The following is a 24,353-nucleotide window of genomic DNA, read 5'->3' on the forward strand; positions in this document are numbered from 1 at the left end:
GTCATAGAAGGAATGGACCTAACAGATATATACAGGATATTTCATCCAAAGGCTGCTGAATATACATTCTTTTCAGCAGCACATGGAACATTCTCTAAAATAGACCATATATTAGGACACAAAGCAAATCTTAACAAATTCAGGAAAATTGAAATAATTCCTTGCATTCTATCTGACCACAATGGAATTAAACTACAAATCAGTAGCAAGAAAGGCTATAGAGCATACACAAAATCATGGAAACTAAACAATACACTACTAAATGATGAGTGGGTCAATGAAGAAATCAAAAAGGAAATCAAAAAATTTATAGAGTCAAATGACAATGAGAACACAACATACCAAAATCTCTGGGACACAATGAAGGCAGTTCTAAGAGGTAAATTTATAGCCTTAAGTGCCTATATTAAGAAATTAGAAAGGTCGCAAGTAAACGACCTAATGCTTCGCCTTAAAGCCTTGGAAAAAGAAGAACAAGGCAAACCAAAAAGTAGTAGACGGGAAGAAATAATAAAGATTAGGGCAGAAATTAATGAAATAGAAACAAAAAGAACAATCCAAAGAATTAATGAAACAAAGAGTTGGTTCTTTGAAAGGATAAAGAAGATTGATAAACCCTTAGCAAATCTGACCAAAAGAAAGAGAGAAGAGACACAAATTAATAAAATCAGAGATGAACAAGGTAACATCACAACAGATTCCAGAGAAATTCAAAAAATTATAGGGACATACTATAAAAGCATATACTCCACAAAGTATGAAAATCTGAAAGAAATGGATGATTTCCTTGATCTATATGACCTACCTAAATTAAATCAAAATGAGATTAACCACTTAAATAGACCTATAACAAACATGGAGATCCGAGCAGTTATCAATAATCTCCCAACTAAAAACAGCCCAGGCCCGGATGGATTCACTGCTGAATTTTACCAGACTTTTAAGGAAGAGCTAACACCATTGCTTCTTAAGCTTTTCCAGGAAATAGAAAAAGAAGGAATCCTACCAAACTCCTTCTATGAGGCCAGCATCACCCTGATACCAAAACCAGGCAAAGATAGAACAAAAAAAGAAAATTACAGACCAATCTCCCTCATGAACATAGATGCAAAAATTCTCAACAAAATATTGGCAAACAGAATACAAGAGTATATCAAAAAGATCATTCACCCTGACCAAGTAGGCTTTATCCCAGAGATGCAGGGATGGTTCAACATACGCAAATCTATAAATGTAATACATTACATAAATGGGTTGAAGGACAAAAATCACATGATCATCTCATTAGATGCAGAGAAAGCATTTGACAAAATCCAACATCCCTTCATGATAAAAGTCCTACAGAGACTGGGAATAGAAGGAACATATCTCAATATAATAAAGGCTATTTATGACAAGCCTACAGCCAACATATTACTAAATGGGGAAAAACTGGAAGCTTTTCCACTAAAATCAGGAACAAGACAAGTGTGTCCACTGTCTCCACTTCTATTTAATATAGTTTTGGAAGTCTAGCCATAGCAATAAGGCAAGAGACACACATAAAAGGGATACAAATTGGAAAGGAAGAAATCAAGTTATCATTATTTGCAGATGACATGATTCTATACATAAAGGACCCTAAAGACTCTACTAGCAAACTGTTAGAGCTGATCAAAACCTACAGCAATGTAGCAGGATACAAAATAAATACACAGAAATCAGTAGCCTTCATATATGCTAACAACAAACACACAGAGGATGAAATCAGAGAATCACTCCCATTCACAATTGCATCAAAAATAATAAAATACCTTGGAATAAACCTAACTAAGGAAGTAAAGAATCTATACAATGAGAACTTTAAGACACTCAAGCGAGAAATTGCAGAAGACACTAGAAAGTGGAGAAACATCCCTTGTTCCTGGCTTGGAAGAATCAATATCGTGAAAATGGCAATCTTACCTAAAGCAATCTACACATTTAATGCAATCCCTATCAAAATTCCAAAGGCTTTCTTCATGGAAATAGAAAAAACAATCCAAAAATTCATTTGGAATCATAAAAAACCTCGAATATCTAAAATAATACTGAGCAACAAAAAAGAGGCTGGTGGTATCACCATACCTGATTTTAACCTATACTACAGAGCCATAGTAACAAAAACAGCATGGTACTGGCACAAAAACAGACATGTAGATCAGTGGAACAGAATAGAGGACCCAGATGTAAGGCCAAGTAGCTATAGACACCTGATATTCGATAAAAATGCCAAAAATACTCATTGGAGAAGTGACAGCCTCTTCAGCAAATGGTGTTTTGAAAACTGGATAAATATCTGCAGAAGGATGAAAATAGATTCTTCTCTCTCGCCATGCACAAGAATTAAGTCCAAATGGATTAAAGACCTTAACATCAGACCAGAAACTCTGAAACTGCTAGAGGAAAAAGTAGGGGAAACCCTTCAACATATTGGTCTTGGCAAAGACTTTCTGAATACAACCCCAATTGCTCAGGCAATAAAACCACAGATTAACCACTGGGACCTAATGAAATTACAAAGATTTTGCACCGCAAAGGACACAGTGAAAAAAGCAAAGAGGCAACCTACAGAATGGGAAAAAATCTTCGGCAGCTATATATCTGATAGAGGATTAATATCTAGGATATACAAAGAACTCAAAAAGTTAAATAATAAGGAATCAAACAAGCCAATCAAAAAATGGGCTATGGAGCTAAATAGAGAGTTCTCAAAGGAAGAAATACGAATGGCATATAAGCATCTAAAAAAAAGTTCTACGTCACTAGTCATCAGGGAAATGCAGATTAAAACTACATTGATATTCCATCTCACTCCTGTCAGATTGGCTACCATCATGAAAACAAATGATCATAAATGTTGGCGGGGATGTGGAAAAAAAGGAACCCTTCTGCACTGCTGGTGGGAATGCAATCTGGTCCAGCCATTGTGGAAAACAGTGTGGAGGTTCCTAAAGCAGCTAGAGATTGATCTACCATATGACCCAGCTATAGCACTCCTAGGCATATATCCAAAGGACTCATCTCATTTCCTTAGAAGTACATGCTCAACCATGTTTGTTGCTGCTCAATTTATAATAGCTGGGAAATGGAACCAGCCTAGATGTCCCTCAAAAGATGAGTGGATAATGAAGATGTGGTACATTTATACAATGGAGTTCTACTCAGCGGTAAAGAAAAATGAAGTTATGAAATTTGCAGAAAAATGGATGGACCTGGAAAGTATTATACTAAGTCAGGTAACCCAGGCCCAGAAAGCCAAGCGCCACATGTTCTCCCTCATATGGGGATCCTAGCTACAGATGACTGGGCTTCTGTGTGAGAATGAAAATACTTAGTAGCAGAGGCCAGTAAGTTGAAAAGGAGACATAAAGGGTGGAGAAAGGAAGGGAGGAGGATACTTAATAGGTTGATATTGTATATATGCAATTACAATGATTGTAATGGGGAGGTAATATGTTTGAGAATGGAATTTCAAACGGGAAAGTGTGGGGGTGGGAAGGGAGGGAATTACCATGGGATATATTTTATAATCATGGAAAATGTTAATAAAAATTTAAAAAAAAAAAAAACCAAAAAAACAATAAATAAATAAAAATTAAAAAAAAAAAAAAAGAATAAGAAAGAGAGAGGGAATGGGCACATCAGGGCATCTTGCCATTGCAAATGAACTCCAGATGCTTGCGTCATTTTGTGCATCTGGCTTACGTGGGCACAGAGGAATCAAACCCAGGCTGTCAGGCTTTGTAAGCAGGTGCCTATAACTGCTGAGCAATCTCTCCAGCCCAATAAAATATTGTCTTTAATTTAAAAAATTTTTAATTTTATTTATGAGAGAGAGAGAATGGGCATTCAGCCACTGTACATGTATTCCAGAAACATGCGGCTCCTTGTACATCTGGCTTACTTGGGTCCTGGGGAATCAAACCTGGGTCCTTTGGCTTTGCAGGCAAGTGTCTTATCTGCTAAGCCATTCCTCCATTCCCAATAAAATATCTTTAAACATTAAGTGAGCACCTACATAATATAAAGTGGTTTGCCTAATGCTGCAAGGAATGGACAGATGAACAAAACACACGGTGGCCTGGGGAATGCGCTGGAGGGATTCGCAGCAAATCATTGACAGAGGCTGCCTGTGCAGGGTGGATTGGTGAGGATGGGAGAGGAATGCCACTTTTGCTTTTTTCCCTCTAAATTTTAGGACTCTTTTTATTGCAATGCTATAGATGGAATTCAGGCAGGCTACGCAAGCACTCTACCACTAAGGAATACCCCCAATTGCTCTGTAAATTTTACTACAAAGGGTATTTTATTAATGTGCATTAATTATGCATAACAATGGGTTTCATTACAGCATTTTCATATTTGTATATATTTTTATCATATTCACACTCCATTACTCTCTCATAACCCTCCCACACAAATTTTAAAATAAAGCGCTTCAGCTGGGCACGGTGGTATATACTTACAATCCCAGCACTTGGGAGGCTGGGGGTGAAGAATCAGGGGTTCAAGGCCAGCCTGGGCTACATAAGACCTTTTCTCAAAAAATATTATTATTATTATGATCATGATGATGATGATGATGATGCTCGTTTGTTTTTCGAGGTGGGGTCTCTAGCTCAGGCTGACCTGGAATTCACTGTGTAGTCTCAGAGTGGCCTTGAACTCACTGCGATCCTCCTACCTGCCTCCTGAGTGCTGGGGTTAAAGGCATGAGCCACAAGGATCTATTAATGTTAAGACTAGGCATAACAAAAAGCTGGGAGTTGTATAAAACAAGGAACCAGACAATAAAAGTTTCAGTGTATAATTCGCATATATACACATTAAAATATATTTGCATAAATACAACATAGTTAGCAAAGTATAAATCTGGCTTTTTTTTGTGTTTCGTTTTCTGATATAAGGTCTCCCTCTAGCTCAGGCTGGCCTGGAATTCACTCTTAGGGTGGCCTCAAACTCATGGCGATCCTCCTACCTCTGCCTCCCGAGTGCTGGGATTAAAGGCGTGTGCCACCACACCCAGCTTGTCTGTTTTGAAATAAGGTTTCACTATGAAGCCCAGGCTGATCTGGAGCTCTCTATGTAGACCAAGCTGACCTCAGACTTGTGGTGATTCTGCTCACTCTGCCTCTCAAATAGTGGTATTATAGGTGTGCCACTGTACCTGGTAAATTAGGCTATTATGATCAGTTATTGTTATATCAGTGCCAAGAAATATGTCTCCTTACACAGCTACACCACAGGCTATTGTAAAAGAAAAGATTCCGCTTGATCTCACTTGTTTAAACACTTCCAAGTCTGCTAAATTTGCAAGTCAAATGAGACTTGCGATCACTTGACACAGTCTCTACAGTTCCCTAAACATAACCCACTTCTTGGAGAACAGAGGCTGTCTCCTGAAGTCACTGAGAGAAGCTCCATTATCTAGGCAACCCCTAGCTGGTGATGGCACTTCCTCCCACTTCCTCTCCAAAGCTCTCCCTGAATCTGGAGAGCCCTGGAATCTCTTCTCTTACTCACTTAAGTGGGTACATTCGCAAGGCCACATCCATGCCTGGAGTGTAGGACAGGAAAGCTGCCAGGAATGTCTCCTCCAGGAGTCCAAAGAGTAAGATCTTGTTTCTAGAAAGAAATATTTGGGCAGGGCATAGTAGTGCATGCCTTTAATCCCAGCACTTGGGAGGCTGAGATAGGAGGATCGCTGTGAGTTGGAGGCCACCCTGAGGCTACATAGTGAATTCTAGGTCAGCCTGAGCTAGTGTGATACCCTACCTTGAAAAACTACAAAAAAAAAAAAAAAGAAAAGAAAAGAAAAGAAAGGAGCTGGGCGTGGTGACACAAGCCTTTAATCCCAGCACTCGGGAGGCAGTGGTAGGAGGATCACTGAGAGTTCAAGGCCACCCTGAGACTACAGAGTGAATTCCAGGTCAGCCTGGGCTAGAGTGAGACCCTGTCTCAAGAAAAAAAAAAAAAAAGGACTAAAAAGAAACATTTAGCTGGGCATGGTGATACATGCCTTTAATCTCAGCAGTTGGGAGGCAGAGGTATGAAGATCACCATGAGTTTGAGGCCAGCCTGGGACTACAGTAAGTTCTAGGTCAGCCTGGGCTAGAGTGAGACCCTACTTTGGAACCCGCGCCCCCCCAAAAAAAAACCCAGAAACATTTACAAATGTAATAAAATTGAGGAGGACAAACGGGGAAATGGCCTTTGGAGGGAGGGAGAGCTGTCGGATGGACACTCACTTCATGCCCTGCTGGAAGACTGAGTTGCGGCGGGTCTTGCAGATGATGAGGTCAGCCCACTGCACTACCACGATGCTGGTAAAGAAGGCTGTCTGACACGTGAACTCCACCACCTTGCGCTGCTCATAGGTCTGGGAGCGGGGAGCAGAGAGATGCCATCAACATCAGAAGTGTTTTAGGTACAGGACCAAAGGCTTCACGAGCGTCCTGCCTTCCACGACCCAAAGACCGAGTTAGACTGTCTGTTCCTGGATTCCTCCAGTGGTCACACATCTCTGTGCCTTATTGCTTTTCATATCATGTTGTGTATTTTTCCTCCCTTAATAATAGCTTCAAGAATAGAGACTTGTATGATGGAGAATGGAATTTCAAAGGGGAAAGTGGCGGGGGGGGAAGAGAGGGAATTACCATGGGATATTTTTTTATAATCATGGAAAATGCTAATAAAAATTTAAAAAAAAAGAAAAAAAAATATATAGTTCAGACCAGGTATATTGGCACATGCCTTAAATCCCAGAACTGCAGAGGCTGAGGTAGGAAGATCACTGTTAGGTCGAGGCCAGCTTGAGACTACATGGTAAGTTTCAGGTCAGCCTGGTTTTGCTCTAGCAAGACCTTACTTAAAAAAAAGAACAAGCGTCCCTGCGAGCCACCGTATCTGGCACAGTTTTATTAGCATTTTCCATGATTATTAAAAAAAAAAAAAAAAATCCCATGGTAAAAAAAAAAAAAAAAAGAACAAGCGAAAGAAAACAGTTTAAAAAATATAGTTTGGACTAACACAGATTACAGTAGCTGTTTACCCAGTTAGAAGTTACATGTGGAGGGCTGGGGTGTAGTTCAGTGGCTAAGTGCTTGCATAGCATGCCTATAGTACTAAAGAAATTAATAATTATTTATTAACATTTATTGCACACTGTTACTAGTAATTGCTATTATTAACCCTAATTCTGAACATTTGTGCATATTAAGTAGGTGACAGTTGAATAGTTTAACTCATAAATCTTCTCAGCAGTCCTTTGAGGTAAGTGCTGTCCTTCCCTTTGTAGGTGAGAGAAGTGAGGCCAGGAGATTTTATGACCTGCCCCAATCCTAAAGCTGAAAGTGTAGATCAGGGGACCAAACTCAGTGCCTCTGACTCCAGGCCATGCTGCTGAGCGCGGTGTCAGGCAGCCTGAAGTGCTGCTTCACTGTCTGCACTCACGCAGGCCCCAGCCCCATTCATTCTGAGTACAGCTCACGGATGTCAGTCTGTTGATTTAAAAGTTTAAGTAACTTGAAAGTTGACGAAGAGATCTTGGTCAAATAACACCTTCCCCACAAGGAGACTAATGTCCTCGGGTAACTGGGTGCTGCAAAGCCTTTGAGATACATTCTTGGGGCTTTAAGCCAAGAAGTGTCTAGGACTAAAGAACAGTAAAGGTACTATAAGGCCAATAAGTATCTAACTGACAGTCCATAGGAGATTAAAACAGGAAACTTTTAGACCTATGCAAAAGTACAAAAAATGAAATAAACCTAAGATAGTCTTAATTTTAAGTTGAATGTTCAACCTTTATTTTTTAAGAAAAGGTCTCTAAATGTACCTTGGTGTTAATTTCTTAGTAAATTTTTCTTATACAGAGACATCCTGTGGAAATCAGCAATTGAAGTATGACATGTTAGTGTTCTGATCCTTGTGTGTGCTCTTGAAATTTTCCTGCAGAGAATTACAGTGATGACTTTGAGGATGCAGAGGATGGTGACGCACCTTTGATTTCTAAAGATAAAGAGGCGAAATCCAAAGAAGACCACGACTCCGAAGAAGCAGACGCCCCCAGGCAGGTATGTCATCGTACTTCGTAGCCACTTTCATCAGTGCGGCTGACTGGTGTCGGGTCGAAGATGGAAGAACAGCGTTCTTTATAGACTGGCGCATGGTACACTTACAGGTCTAAACCACCTAGACATGTTCTAAACCCAGGGTATTAATATAAATGTTAAAGAAAACAATCATGACAGCTGATGATTTTGTAAGGGGGACTTTTGCCAGAGAACTTCTGTAAGTAAGCTTTAGAAGTGAAGCACAACAGAAATCCTAAAACTTAATGTTTGTTAAATTAAACCTTTCTTTGACCTTCTGAAATATATAGAAAATTCCTCTTCTCAGGATTTATGTGAGTGGCAACATTAATATATGAAACTTAGGTTGCAGTGACAAGGAATTACATTAGTTGATTCATATTCAGTCATGCTGTATTCTAATTCTCTCAGTTCTCTTAATATTGTGTGTGCTTTACAATTTATAATTGTCTTTCAGGCTATGTAATAGTAACTAGTTGGATAATTGCTGTTTATTATTTTGATTCTGATCAGGACAGTTTTAGGAGTGCATGCTAGGATGAGGTGTTTTAAGCATAAGTATAACTATAGACTCTTTTAAATAGACAAACACTGGGATATATATAATTACTCTCATTTTAAGTTTATTTAGTATTTTTCCTTGAGTGTCTAGGTATCACTGATAGGAAGAAGAAACAAGATAGTTTTAGAAATAACACAGAGGTGGCCATTCCAGTGTTTTGTGAAAGCAATCAGTAAGTCAATAGATGGCATGATAGTGCAGTGTATTAAGAGAGTGTATTCAGCATAGAGTTGCAGGAGTCTCAGAGAGCTGAGTGAAATAGAAGCTCTTATTGTGATGGGGACCCTGTACCTACCTGGTCAGCAAAGGAACCACAGTGATAGGATTTAAAAATTCAGTATGGAAGAACTTCATGTATCCTGGCACTGGTGATCTGCCTATGTGAAGTTGTGTTCATCAAAATATAGAGTAAATAGTAAATGTGATGTATAGTTGATAACTAAGTTTTAACAGTAAGGGACGATGTGATGTTAAAAAAAAAAAAAAAAACCCAGCCAAAGAATTTTTGAGCACAGTAGAAAAGCTTCTAGATAGGCGCAAAGCTTCTGAAGGCTTAGCATAGCTGCGATAAGATTTAGCAGAGACTTACAGGAGCCGTTGTGAGCTGAGGTGCCTCTATGCCTATAGAATTATTAGTGAGGGTGAAGGGAATTTAGAAAGTAGCACAGTTTCTGGCTTTTTCATAGTCAGATAAAGCAGTGCATTTCAGATTTGTGACTCTTCATCTTTGGGGTCATCTCACATAATATTACACTGAAAACATAATTTTCTTCCTTTAATTTAGGAAAAAGAGAAAACTGGCATGCTGGCTAATGGTAAGTGTTAGTTGACAGTGGTCTGTTCAGGATCTCATCTAAATTCTAAATAAAATATTGTCTTTGTTTTTAAATATCTGTAAGGAGTTAAACATTTCATTGCTTCCCTCAATCATTGTCCTTTATGCTTATCTTGAATCCATCCTCTTATATTTCAGAATATTTCCTTTGATTATTTCTTTCAAGCTCTTTACCTTCCACATGTAAATGTACATTGGAGCTACATATAATTACTGATGTGAATGTTGGTATGAGCTTATTTTCTTTTACCTAGGAAGAAAATGATGTGTATGTGTGTGTGTATGCATACAATCTGCACACGCATGCAGAGTTTCAGACATTGCAGGCGTTTACTGCATTGGCTCCAAGGCACCTGCACATTTGTCTGCATCCCTTACGTTTCCCGTGTGTGCTTGCAGTTGTGCTGCTCGACTCGCTGGACTCTGAAGAGGAGGCCGGCTGCGCTGAGCATGGTAGAGCCTCAGCCAGAGCCAGGGCTCCCCCGGCGTTGACTGACAGGGACACGGCAGGAACAGGTAAAGTATTCAAAGCCTGGCTGGTCTACATATGGAATACCTCATGACTAAACTGACTTCTAGGAAAAAATGCATAAAGTAGCCATATGGACAATAAAAACTTCAAACTCACATTCTTTCCACTGTGCTTAACAATGTTAAGTAATTACAACTTGCCAGTGGTGACACTTGATACTAATAGGCTAAGTCAGGTGTGATTTTTAAATAAGTACCAGGAAATGTCCATACCAACTGTGGCCCATGGACGAATACTCCCGATTGATGTGTGCTTCGGTTTAATTTGCCATGGGTATACTCTTCATTGTTTTTCTGGGCTTTTTTTTTTTTTTTTGGTTTTTTGAGGAAGGATCTCACTTTCTGGCCCAGGCTGACCTGGAATTCACTCTGTAGTGTTAGGTTGGCTTTGAACTCACAGCAGTCCACCTACCTCTGCCTCCCCAGTGCTGGGATTAAAGGCATGCACTGTCACACCCAGCCTCATTGTGTTTCTTGTAGCTTGGTCCCTTTAAGAAAAGGCCAGGTCACACCCCTAAATTCTAAGCTATCTCTTAAAACTTGTAAAACTCTTTGACATAATGCCTTTGCAAACTTTAAAACAGTAGTACCATATGACTAATGGGCACCTTATGGAAAACAAGATTGTACTGGCCAGTGTAAATTCATTCTGATGAATAGTACAAGATATTCTTGATTTACCACATTAGTAGTTACAATTGAGAACTTTTTCATCAGCTTACCTTACAGTCTCATGATACTTGCAGTCTAGTAAACTGCTTGAGACACTTAGATAAAAAGAGCAGTAGAAAAAGAAATTAGACTCTCGAGATGAGCCACTGACCATAAGAGATGGAGAAGCAGCCATTTGGAGTGGTAGGAATTGTGAGGAGAAAAGACATAAAAGAAACTGACTAGGGAAGGGATAATGTAAAATGTCTCACATGAATGAAAATAACTGAAGCTGGGTGGATTTGGCTCTCAGGAGACTGCTTTGCATTGTAGCAGCTCCAGCACACTGTGGGGGTGTACAGTGGTTTGCAAAGTGAGAGCCGAGCTGTAGATGAACAGTTGCATAAGCAGTGAGAGGGTAGTAGCAAGGTGAAGACAGGCCCCTTCAGAGGAATGTAACCGATGTTTTCCCCAGTACACAGAGGTTGGTTAAGGATAGTAGGATGAAAGGGCAATAACAACGGAGGTCAAGACTGCACAGCCCCTAGTCAGGACATGTCTCTGCTTGCTACAGAGAATTACTGAGCTGCTTTCATTCATACTGACAGCTTACCCAGGTTTCTACTTGACTCTACTTCTAGAACATTGCCGTTGTCCTGTAGCCTCGCTCACCATTCCTAGCAGATGAGTATTTCTCCTATGTTTCCTGTGTAATGATAACTAGTGATTCTTTCTATGTCCACAGGTATTTCCTGTGGACAGAGCAGTGGTGACACTGAAGCCCTCCATCAGGCTTATTGTGACATAGCTCACTCTCTGGGAGATACAGGTGAACAAAAAACTGAGACCGACAAGGTAGAAAACATCAAAAGCTCAGTGAAAGATTGTCCTCAAGAAAATGAAGAGTCTTCAAAACACATCTCTACTACTGAATCCGGTAAAAGCTGGCAGTTTGATAAGATGAGAAGAAATTTTGACTTGAGACCTTCTTTTGAGTCCAATGAAGTATATTTTAAATACAGTTTGCCATGGTGATGGCATCTGTGGTCACTGAACTTAGAGTATGTTCACACAAATCCTGGGAATCTTTGGTTTAGGTATCAAGTTAGAGTGAACTGATTGTAAAGTTTCAGTCCCTCTAACGTGCCTTGACCAAACTAATAATCACAGAAGTTGACATGGGCATGTGTGCATATTAGTGCTGCTTAGATAGACAGTGGTATTATGAGATTCGAGGATAAATGGAACTGTGGGTGCAGTGTGGACATATACATGTGGTAGGCACATACTCAGTGTGATCCTTGCTGAGTATCTAAAGAAGCTTTTGTGATCCAAGTGTATTATGACTTTGCTTGTTGCCCATGTGTTTTGTTAACTATGTTCAATTAGGAAAAACTGGGATGGGGTTGATACATAAACTTGACAATTTAGGTAACATTTTTGGTTCTTTAACTTGTCTCCCCCCTCACCCTTAGATCTGCCCACTGTAGAGGAGCTGATGAACCCTATCAGGATAGAGTCCCTTGGGGTCAGTGGTTCTGACTTACTGCCTGTCAGGTATGAGCTGGAGGCGGGGGGAGGCAGGTGTATTAGCTGAATTTTGTTTGCTTATTGTGTGGTCATTGGATATTTTTACAACTATTTCTTTTCTGAAATCACTGATAATGAATGATTATGGCAGATATTAACCTCTATAAATCTACCAGTATTGTCAGCTCATCAGAACTCTTCTAGTACTAAAAGAGAAAAAGTGATTACTACTAAGAAAGCTACCACCATTATTTAAACCTAAAAACTATGATCCCCTCAGCTTTAAATAGCACAGGGGAAAGTGAATTGCATGTTTACGTGCCTTATTGCTTTGCTCTTTTATACATCTGGCCATCAATGGACAGGAGTTCTGTGGTGTGAGGAATGGTCTTTATACAAACCCTCTAGGTCCAGTACAATGTGATATAAGTATGTGCCATCCACTGTCAGTTATCAGTACAGAGTAGCTTCGTGTTTATGTAGCATTTACAGTGTCACATCCTGTCTCTCACATGATCCTCCTAACGTGTAGGACAGATCTCTTTATACTCATCACTCAGGAGGGCAATGACAAGGACCAGATGGCAGTGATAAAAGCTTGCATTTTACACATTTCAAAAGTAGGCAGTATGGTGCCCACTTCTCTATATATGTCCTTTTTTGTGCCCTTCAGCAACTCTGTGAGTATGCTCCATTATTATCCCCATTTCATAGACAAGAAAACTGAGGTTAGAGGTTAAAATAATTGCCCAAGATCTTATGACTTTAATCAGGAAACACAGGCAGCCCATGTACTTAACCACTTATATTCTCCAACCTTTGATTCCATGAAATTATCAAGTCATTTGCTCATTCATGACATTTGAGCCACTTCTTATCATGCACATCTACTTGTAATTTCTTGGCCTTATTCGTACACTTAGAGAAAATGACCGAGTGAAGCTTACACTAAAATCCATCCATTGGAATGCTAAATATGGTATTCTTCATTCATCTGTAGTGCAAGTTAACTTTCTTGGCGGGGGGAGTTGTTATGTGGTAGATGTGTGTAGTAGATGCATGATGTGCATACAGAGGCCAGAGGAGAACTTGGATTGTCCCCTTGCATTGCTTATCTGCATTTTTCCGTGAGGCTGAGAGTCCCTCATTTCAGAGCTTTCCATTTTATGAGCCCCAGTGATTTTTCTGTTCCCTGCTCCTCATAGGATTGGGGTTACAGACAGGCATGGCCATTCCCAACTATTGATGTGGTTGCTGAGGATCAAACTCAGGTGGTCTCAGGCCCCTTAGGCCTTTATGCCTATTTAGGAAGCACATTTACCCACTGAGCCATCTCTGTAGACCCCTAGTTAGCATTTTTAAAGTTTGCCCATTTTTACTCTTGGAGAATATTAAATGCTGCTAAAGGATTTTGTTGTATAACTTTTGTTTTTGTTTTTATAGGTAAAACCATTTTAGTAATACAAATTCTAAAACATAACATTTTATTTCTGTTTAAAAGCTGGAAACAAGTATGTATACCTGATCAAAGGCATAGCAGTCACTTCAGCAATGTCAGTACGACCTTCAGTATACATACATAAAACTCTTAGTTAGCTGTCTGATAGGTAATCTGAGCTGCTGTAGCAGGTAGATCTTGAAACCTCAGTAGTTTCCTCCAACAGTTACTCCTTGCTTTCATGTGTGCCAGTGGGGCTGGGGTGACCTTTGTCCCCCAAAAGTCTTGGTGCCCAGGCTGCCTCTGTATTCTGCCACAACTTTAAGATGGCCATGGCATCATCAGACCAGTCATCATGGACAGAAAATAACTTTCTTTTAACTGCCTCAGCACAGAAAGCTTATCACTTGAATTCATATTTTAGTTCCCAAAAGGGCTGGAAAATGTGATTTGCTTATGTGCCTAGAAAGAAAATTAGTTGGTAGTATTTAACTGGTCTCTGCCTGAATGTACGTTCTTAATAACCAGATATCTGTCTCATCCTTCTTCATACAAAGCCCAACTCAAAACTCCTCTGTATCAAAGGCCTGGATTTCTAGGTGGAGCCCAGCCCTCCCCATCAGACTTGAGTGTGGCTCCCCATTGCCAACCACAGGATGAATTACAAGATGCATAGCACACTTGCTTACCCCCTCTCAATTTGTCATGATGGACCTACCATGTCCTATACATAAAGGAACAAGGAGGAGGGAAAATCAGTGGTCAGGATTGTAACTTGGAGGAGCTGGAACGAATGGGCGTGACCCTGACGGGGCTCGTCTACTTGTGCAGAGGACTACCTTGTACGTTCTGTCTTGGGCGACCCTGCTTCAGTGCCTGAGATTTGTCTTCTCACCACTGGATCTTCCTGAAGTGGGGTTTGTGAGGAGAGGAAGCCCATCTTGGGGCTTATGCCCCTCTCTCAGTCCTCTTCTTGCCTACAGGCTACATTATTTAGACTCCCAGTTTCTGGAATTTGGCATGTTTTTTGTTTTTAAATAGTGTTGTGAGCCTTCAGTAGCCTTGCAACCTGTTTGGTTCTAGCGAGCCTCATATGCCAGTAACCAAACTCAAGTTCATTGCTAGACAGATTTTATATCTACTTTATCTTCCTGGTTCCCTGCCCATCTGGAAGCAGTCATCTTTAAGTATAAAGAGGACACACTTGTATGCATGACCTTCGTGAAGGCTTTGAGCCACTCTTTACAACTGAGAAGCCTCATGAACTCTTGTTTCTCATACCATCTTTTCCAGGGTGAGTCTTCTTGCTGGCGCTTATGCCCAGAGTGAACCCAGTGGCCTGAGTTTCCCAGGCTTCTTGTGCCCTCCACTCTGTAGAAGAGCCTTTCTGTTCTGAGCTCGTGTGGACTTTTGTAGTGCTTTGTTGAAATCAGCCAGCCCTTGCTAGTTCTGTTCTTTCCAGCTACTTACTCCTCTCCTCCTTCAGGTTTTGTGTGTAGAAACTCTGCTTTGCAGATTGTGCTAGGTGACAGGTTAGCAAATGTCTTACACTGGGACATAGGTGGCCATCTATATCCCCCTTTACTGTTAACTTGGTGCCCCCTAAAACCTGCCTGCTAAGCCTGTGACACAGACAGGGTCTCTTTGTCTAGGCACTCCCGTTCTAAAGCCAGAGCTAGGAACTGGCCCATCTAGGGGCAAGGTAGCAAGGAAGTATAGGTTAGAAGGGAAACAACTTGGATTGGCATCCAGATAGCTCCAAAAAACAAAAGAGCAATTTCTGTCTTACTTGGGTTAGCCTTTCTATAAAGTAATTCTGAGTCCCTTGTATCTTATACTGTGCAGTCTCCTATTATATTACAATTAAAATTATCTTAAATTAAAAACAATTGTATGATACTATGTAGGTATCCTATTAAACAAATATAACTAATGTGTTTAACATTAGTAACTAAGTTGGCTATTTATGATTTGTGTATGTGTGCATGTAAATGTGTGTGTATAGCTGTTAATGTGGGCAACCATACAATGTATAGCTTATTCTGTGTCATGTTTTATTTATTTATTTACTTTTAGTTCTGAGAAAGTGGCTGACAGTAAAACAACTGAATATGTGAATTCTGTGTCTCAAGACCCAAGACATGTGGACCAACTTTCCGACAAAAATGATGAGAATGTGGCTCTACCGAAGACACCAAATGAGAGCATGGGAAGTGGCCGTCCGGTGGAAGCTGCTACCGAGGAACATATTGAAAAAATGTACCTTGACATTTTAAGGAAAAAATTACCCATTAACCCTTCATTATTACCTCAGGATGACGGAGCTAGTAAAGTAAGTCAGTTTGCCACAGAGAAGTAGTATGAAGTGCGTGAGCACCGTAGATGAGAAAGTAAGTGCTTTGTAGCCACTCCACAGCCTCCTTGTGTGTTACATAACCTCCACGCAGATCCCGGATTTCGGTGCATGAGGTTTATTCCCAAACTTTCCAATTTCCAAATTTAAAATGCCTTGTTAACATTAGCTTTCTTTTAGAGGCAAGTCTTTATACTTTTCTCTACTTTTCTTTTAGTAGCTATAGGCTATGATGTAATAACTCAGTGAATGAGGTTTGCTCATCCTTGGAGTGCTCACTGCCAAGCCTTCCAGATAGTGAACACTGTCGGCACACTGGCTTCCGGGTGGTGTGCACTGTTGGGTGGTGTGCACTGTCTTCACACTGGCTTCCGGGTGGTGTGCACTGTCGGCACGCTGGCTTCCAGGTGGTGTGCACTGTCGGCACGCTGGCTTCCAGGTGGTGTGTACTGTCAGCACGCTGGCTTCCGGGTGGTGTGCACTATTGGCACGCTGGCTTCCGGGTGGTGTGTACTGTCGGGTGGTGTGCACTGTCTTCACACTGGCTTCCAGGTGGTGTGCACTGTTGGCACGCTGGCTTCCAGGTGGTGTGCACTGCTGGCTTGCTGGCTTCCGGGTGGTGTGTACTGTCGGCACGCTGGCTTCCGGGTGGTGTGCACTATTGGCACGCTGGCTTCCGGGTGGTGTGTACTGTCGGCACGCTGGCTTCCGGGTGGTGTGTACTGTCGGCACGCTGGCTTCCGGGTGGTGTGTACTGTCGGCACGCTGGCTTCCGGGTGGTGTGCACTGCTGGCTCCCTGGCTCTTGGGTAGTATGCTCTGTTGGTATGCTGGCTTCCAGGCAGTATGCACTGTCCATGCACTGGCATTTTACAGGAATGTTACTAACATTATGAGACTTATATTTCACTGTTTCTTTCTTTGATTTTTTATCTTCTCCGATTTATAGTTACCAAGGTCCCAATATTCTGTTTGTTCATTAGAATTTTGAGTCAGCTCCAGGTCTTGGTGGAGCATCTTAAGTCCAGAAACAAGAAATGTAAAATGTCAAAATAAGTTTTTTCTTACCGTCTTCTTTGATTACTCTCATACTAGTAACACATCTTGCTTTCTGGAGAACTACATTTTGTTTTATTTGCATTTATCTTAATATTAACTTTGAAGGTATGCTTCAAAATGCTAAAGTTCTAGTGAATTAGAGAACCCTTTGTTATAGTAGCTAACCTTTCGCCAGCTACATTATTTGTGGATCACTGTTTTTCCATTTGTTAAATCCTCGTTAACAACAGAGGTTGAATCATTCAGACACTAGAGTTTGTGTTTGCTCTTCACAGGAGTTCAGATCTCACCTCACTTCTGGAGAAGAAGCGGCTGTGCTTGGTAAGCTGGTACCATATAAGAAGGCCAGAAGTGCACCTCCTTTGCTTAAGAGAAAACCCCAGAGTGGCCTCTATGCATCAGTTAGGAGCTCAGGGTATGGCAAACCCAGCTCACCACTCAAGTTGTTTGATGTACTTGAAAAAAAAACTTCAAAGGACATTGCAAATAGCAAAAACTTGAGATCCATTCCGACCTCAAATTCAGCCAGAAAGAAAGGTAAGAGGTCGCTCTTTCCAAGATAGAACTTATTGCATACAGTGTGTTATTTTTCTCTTTATTTTTGTAGAAGAGAATCACTCTTAAGGAGCTACACTGATTTTTTGCTAGGTGCATGTTATAATAGGTAATAACAGCTGATGACCGAAGATAATGATAGTGAAGAAAAAGTGGTTAGATGAGCATAATTTTTAAAGGTAGAACCAAAAATAAGAAAAATTAGCTTGGGGTTACTAATGTTTTGGGCCAAGCAACTGGAATAATGGAGCTACGCTTGTGATGAGAAAAGTGGAAGTAGATTAGGGCTAAGAGTAAACAGGGAGAATGTTTGCCTTACAAGTGGAGATGGAAAGGAAGCAGTTAGAAAAGTTACAGTTCAGGGGAGAGATACAGACTAAAGATACCATTTGAGAGCATTGTTACACACTCATAGCAGGCGAGGCATGGTAGCACACACCTGTACCTGGTTACCCTGGGCCAGAGTGAGACCTATCTCAAAAAAAAAGCAATGATTTTTGGAGTCATGACACTCTCTGGACTGTAAGGATAAATAGAAGGACAACCCAAACCAAGGCTGGGGGCCATGAATGCTAACCACAGTGGTCAGTCAGAATGGGGTTGGGAGGGGACCCTTCAAAGCTGATAGAATGAGGTTAGAGGAAGCCTGAGAGCATGGATAATCATGAAATCAAGCGTGGGGTCTTGAAGAATCATGACCTCAGAAAGGATCAGCTCTGTCATTGCTGATAGGTAAAGAAAGATGAGGACTGAGAAGTCCCCTTTGTTTTTTAGCAAGCAGGAGATCTTCAGGAAGGTCAGTCAGTTTCTATGGAGCAGAGACTGCTAATTTCTTAAGAGGAGGAGAGGCTGGGAGGGGCTGGAGCTTTACTGCTAGAACACCCAGGGGAAGTTCCTGTAAAAGACAAGGAGGAGCCATAGTTACTTGGGTGGTAAGGTAAAGAGAAACATGGCTCTTCTCTCCCTGGGAAGGTGGCAGCTTGGTTGTTTGCTGTTAAGAAAGAGTGAGTAGAAGGGAAAAGAATGGACAGTGCGGTAGATAGAGGGTGTATTTTGTTTACCAGGGCAGTGCCCTGCCATTGAGTAGAAGAGTAGGATTAGCATTAGCGAGGAACACGGAGAGCCCCACGTTCTAGGAAATGTGGAGGCAGCCAGAGGAAGGAAGATTGCATGTGGGGTTGGATAGATGTGGGAGGGAGAGAATGTGGGTAATCTGTTTTCTCAGAAGTCAAAAGCAAGGTTATTAGATGGCAGTGAGGCTTGGGCAGAGGAACTGAAGTTTATGAAAAAAAGAGGAGATGTAAAGTCACTATCCCAAAGGTTTTTAAGGCAGAGATTAGGCAGACCTTGCATTACTGGGAATGTCAAGACCGACACTGTCAGCCAGTAGGAGTGAGTAGCTTAAAGGGGAAGTTAGGAAGTAAAATCCATAGGCTTGGAAGGGTCACCTGAATATGCTGAATCACTACAGATGAGGTTGGAAGTGTCACATTGATTGTAAAAGAAAAAGGGGAACGATATAGAGGTGATAGGTGGAAACAGCAGTATTTTTGTGAATAAACAAGTAATGGTTTAAACTTTTTTCCATTTTTCAATTTTTATAGTATTTGTAGCCATCAGAAAATTTACACTAAAGTGTAATGAGCATCTATTGTTACGCCGTGTTAAGTTTTTCCATTAGACTATGTTTTAGCTACTATTTTTATATCTGTATTTGTATTGAAGAATTGCCCATAGCAGTTTTAGCTTTACTCTTAGCCCTTCAGGAAGCAGACTGGGAAGAGACTGGTGTATAGAAGTATTGAGAAAGCTGTTGGGATCAGCATTGGTTAGGCTAACATTAAACCCAGTTACTAGGGTTCAGTCAAATAAAAGGCTTCTCTTCACATAAGAAAGAGTGCAGAGATGGGGAGCACGCAGCTACTGCTCTGAAAGAAAGCACAGCCCCTTTTCCTAGGCACAATCCATTCAGTGTGACTTCTGTCTTAATTTCTCAAGATGGCTAGTGTCCCCAAGCCCTGTACATGAAGCAAAATGAAAGTAGGGCAGCCAGATCGTTAGAGTTTAAATCAGTAATAACTTTTGTGGGACTCTCATGAAGGAAATGTGTTTACTTCCACCTTTTGACCAGAATATTAACTTTTTGGACACCACAATTTGCAAAGTTTACCTAAGCTCACTTCTGCCCAGGACAAAATTGGGTATCTGCTAGTAGGGAGAAAGTAGAGATCAGCAACTAGTAAACCTGCCACATGGTGATTTCCTTTTTATTCTGGATAAACTTTTCTTTGGCTCTTAACTCCTACTTTTTGTTGTTATTGTTGTTAAACTAGTAATATTGTTATGAAAAGAAAATGTTCTGGTTATGTAAAATTCAAAACCTTAGGAAAGTAAAAAGAAGGAAACAGTAATAAGAAAAACTGGTACCAAGGCTGGGGAGATGGCTCAGTGTGGATAAAGTGCTTGCTGTGAAAGCGTGAGGACTTCTATTTTGGTCCCCAGCTCCCACATTAAACACTGGGCTTAGAAGAGAATGGATGGATGGGTAGAAAGAGCTCTCCATAAAAACAAAAAGAATGAGTCAATATTTTACAAGTTCCTTTTAAGTACATTAGATTTAGGCTTACCTAAATCTGTAGAAGGCAAAATTCATCCAAAAAATAGCACATCCCAGAAAATCTCTTTAAGAAAATAGATAACTATTCAGTGGTTGGTAAAGCTATAATGTATACAATTGAAAAGTAAGTCATTTACTTTCTTCCCTTCTGTAATATGGTGACAGGCCCTACTTCTTTACCTTCTAATCATTTTTGCTGGCTCTGTTTTTATTTCCCTAAGGCATATTTATTCTTTCCTGAAACCTTAATTCCCTTGACCTTAGATTTAGTTCTTGGTCTGGTTACTAAGGAGACTGAATGCTTCTTATCCATTATTTCTCTAATCTGAAATTATTTTGGTTTCTTTTTTTTTTAATTTTTTTTTTTAATTTATTTGAGAGCGACAGACACAGAGAGAAAGACAGATAGAGGGAGAGAGAGAGAATGGGCGCGCCAGGGCTTCCAGCCTCTGCAAACGAACTCCAGATGCGTGCGCCCCCTTGTGCATCTGGCTAACGTGGGACCTGGGGAACCGAGCCTCGAACCGGGGTCCTTAGGCTTCACAGGCAAGCGCTTAACCGCTAGGCCATCTCTCCAGCCCTCTTGTTTTTTTTTTGACTGAATTTTTTTAATATGTTTTTTAAGAGGGCTTTTAACATCCAATCTCTGCAATATTTTTATGTTTGAATTTCATGTTCAAGAAACTTTTCATTCCTAAATTGAGAAAAGATATTACCAGTGTATCATTGTTAAAATAATTACAATATTTTGGTATCTTAATATTAAAATCAGAATTCAGGCAGGGGAAAGTCGTAGGTAAAAGGACTGTCAGACTAGTTATGAGCAGAGAACCACCTGTTTTCAGCTGCCAGGTTCTGAGGAGAATCATGTGCTAGCAGAACACACAGTGATCTGAAAGGATTATATGTTGCCTCAACAATGATTCAAACTATCAGAACAAATACTAGACCAGAAGCGCCTTAGGGAAAGAAAGCTTATTGTGGCTGACAGTTCCACCGAGTAGAATCCATTGTGGCTGGGAAAGCATGGCTGAGCAGGAAGTTAGCATCGCATTGACAGGTAGAAACCGAGAGAGATTGAGAGAGCGAGCGAGCATGAGCGAGCGCAGCCCATGGGTTGGGCTGTAACCTCAAGGCCTGCCTCCTACTGACACACTTCAGTCCAGCAGCACCAGCTGGGGACTAAGTCTACAGACACGTAGACCTGGGGGAGGGTTTTCATTCCGACCACCACAATTTCGTGATGAATGCTGAAAATCTACCTGAAGCAGCCTGGTCAAGTGGGTAGTGACTATGAAGAGAAACCTTTGTATACCTATGAAAAAAGATAGAAATAAAATTTTTCCATGACAGACTATTGATGGAATTGTTTCTTTTGGATTTTTTATAGTTTCTAAATATCTAATAACCATTTTAATGAAAATATACCTTGACATTTTTAAAAGTTAATATTTGAGTGGCACATATCTTTTAATCCCAGTGCTTGGGAGGCAGAGGTAGGAGGATTGCTTTGAGTTTGAGGCCAGTTTGGGACTATGGTTAGTTGGGGTAGAATAAGACCTTACCTCAAAAAATTTAAAACAAATAGAGTTAACATTTTGAGGGAAATCACTGTAAAGGTATAAAATTTGAACTTACTTATTTAGCCCTAAGATAATTAGATAATGTTTATGGAGTGTTCAGAACCTGTAATGTTAGAATATGGCCTTTTTCAGATTCTTTCTAAGTATTTCCTTTAAAAACTGCTTATTACTAACTGAATTATTTCTACTCTTTGGAGATTTAGAAGTTACTTTAAAAGTGAAAAATTAGGGTTGGGGAGATGGTTTAGTAGGTAGAGCTCAAGCTGGAGCAGTGGAGCTCAACCCCAGCCCCCACATAAAAAGCTGAAAGCTGGGGCAGGTTCTATAATCCCATCATACAAGGTGACAAGTAGAGACAGAGATTTCCTGGAAACATGTTTCAAGTGCAGCATGGAACAGCGAAATGAGACTTCAAGAGCAAAAACCCACCTCACATGAGGTGCACATGCAAGGACCAACCTGACCTCCACGTGTATGCCAAGGCTTGTGGACTCCAACACGCATTCAGAGGGGCACACATACAAAGTGAAAAATTAGGCCAAAATACATAGAGCCATATACAGAATCACGTTTTTCTCTTAATTTACTATATATTGCCATTGAATTCTAGCAATATTAGGCAAGCTGCTTTAACATCTTGTATGAAGTGTGTCTTGTGCCATTGGTGCCATTAATATCTCATTATGCATTGTCTATAGAAAGTGATGTCACATACACTCAGTCTGAGCTAAAATGCTCCATAGTTAACAGCTGCCCTGTCTCTCATTTATCATACAGAAATCCTGCTACTGTGAGTATCAAAAAGAATAATTTACTTGAAGCCTGAAGTTCATAGTTCTCTCACATTTATTTAGCTCCATTCGACATTTCAGGTGCCTTGTGTCAGAGTGAGCAGCAGGTGGACTCTGGGCAGTTGTTCTGAATGCAAGGATCTCAGTGGGGCAGGTGTGGTGGTAGGCCTCAGTTTTTCCATCATTGCTGAATACACATTCAACTTGATATTTGTGGTGCTTTCTTCCATTGTTTGCAATACTTAGAAATATTATCTGGAACAAAACTCCTCAAGCCTGCAGCTTCAAATAAATCAGCTCCCAAAAGTAAGAGTTGTCTGACTGCTCCTAAGAAGGCTGGTGCTCCTACAGTGGATTCCTTTGTTCCGTTTCACATGGTGGGTATTAAGTTCACAGTAATTATTTATAACTTCATGATCTAAAATTATAGTAACACTAAGTTATAAAATATGTGATTATTGCATACTATGCACATAAGAAAACATAAGAATCTCTTGTACGTGTAAAATACAAGCATGAATTTTGTTTCCTTCAAGAGGGACGTCTTACTGATTTTTTTTTACAAGAACATCATTAACCATGTCATTTATAGTCCTTGTCTGCTTTGTTTTTCTGTTTATGTTCTAGTATCAAATGTACAACCAGTTTAATGAAATCGTCTTTTTTTCTTGGAAGGAGTCTGCAGGATTCTGTGATGGGAACAAGGAGAAAGAATTATTTATGTTTAAAAGAGTTCAGGAAGCAGAGGAAAAATGGAGGGGCGCACAAGCTGTAATTGAGCAAATTAAAGTCACATTCTCAGAAAAAGAGAAGGAGCTAGAAAATGAGTTGGAAAAACTAAAGAAACAACAGGAAAAAGAAATCTTGAAATTGAATCAAGAAAATTATATTCTTCAGGCCAAGGTACTAAACAGATTTACGGTTTTCTACTTTATTTAAAAAATGTGCTTCCTGGTAAATGCATTGTCATTCTTGGTTCCTGGAGCGGTTTGACTTGATATATTGCCGCATAAAACAAGGGCCTGGTTCTGGAAGGTACGTCCTTAACCTGACCAGAGTGAACCTGGAGAGAAACCCAAATTGTATTGTTTTGATGATTTTCCAGTGTTAGCAATCCTGTACCCAATTGAGAAAGGCCTTCAGTGGAATGGGGTGGGGGAGGAGAAACAGAGTACAGCCTGATGGGAATATGACTAATATGCAGCATTTTCCTACAGTAAAGTGCATAATTAATAAAAGTAGAAATGAACAAGTTGTTTTGTTCATTTTAACTTTGAGAAAAAACAAAAGTTTCAGCAAGAACTGCTGTAGAATATGTAGGCCCAGAGGATGTTACTGCAGCGTCCAGGTTCCTTTACTCACCATAAAGCCACTACAGATAAGATGGTTGGTCAGTAATAGAGGACTTTTGAGTCTAAACACCCCCTCTGTTCTTCTCATTTCTAATTTCTACCAAATAAAACAATTTCTGTATTTTCTGGAAGTTAAGTGGCTTTGAAGAAACAAGCAGAAAGCAAAGGTGGTTACATTTTGGAGAACCCACTGATCCCATCACCGGGGAAAAACTGAAGCAAATCCAGAAAGAGATCCAAGAACAAGAGGCGCTTCTTCAGGGCTATCAGCAGGTGGGGCACACCTTCAGCGCGTTCTTTAGATCCACTCGTTAACAAAGAGAAAATATATGAAAATGTTTCTGGTGCCAAGTGCTTGCTTTGCAAGAATGAGAACCTGAGTTTGA

The 24,353-nt window shown here is 40.4% G+C and overlaps 1 protein-coding gene across 2 annotated transcripts in view; it reads left to right on the top strand.

Annotated features, from left to right (window-relative positions):
• Positions 1-24,353, top strand: part of Cep162 (centrosomal protein 162) — an 81,237-nt gene that overhangs the window by 22,297 nt on the left and 34,587 nt on the right. For both annotated transcript variants that reach the window (XM_045160480.1, XM_045160479.1), the window contains exons 7-16: positions 7,975-8,093; positions 9,458-9,488; positions 9,908-10,024; positions 11,436-11,627; positions 12,166-12,247; positions 15,735-15,990; positions 17,345-17,606; positions 22,862-22,992; positions 23,291-23,518; positions 24,100-24,240. In XM_045160480.1, the coding sequence (XP_045016415.1) occupies positions 7,975-8,093; positions 9,458-9,488; positions 9,908-10,024; positions 11,436-11,627; positions 12,166-12,247; positions 15,735-15,990; positions 17,345-17,606; positions 22,862-22,992; positions 23,291-23,518; positions 24,100-24,240 (1,559 nt within the window). The remainder of the gene's footprint in view (positions 1-7,974; positions 8,094-9,457; positions 9,489-9,907; positions 10,025-11,435; positions 11,628-12,165; positions 12,248-15,734; positions 15,991-17,344; positions 17,607-22,861; positions 22,993-23,290; positions 23,519-24,099; positions 24,241-24,353) is intronic.

This window comes from Jaculus jaculus, chromosome 10, assembly GCF_020740685.1.
Source record: "Jaculus jaculus isolate mJacJac1 chromosome 10, mJacJac1.mat.Y.cur, whole genome shotgun sequence".
Lineage (NCBI taxonomy): Eukaryota > Metazoa > Chordata > Mammalia > Rodentia > Dipodidae > Jaculus > Jaculus jaculus.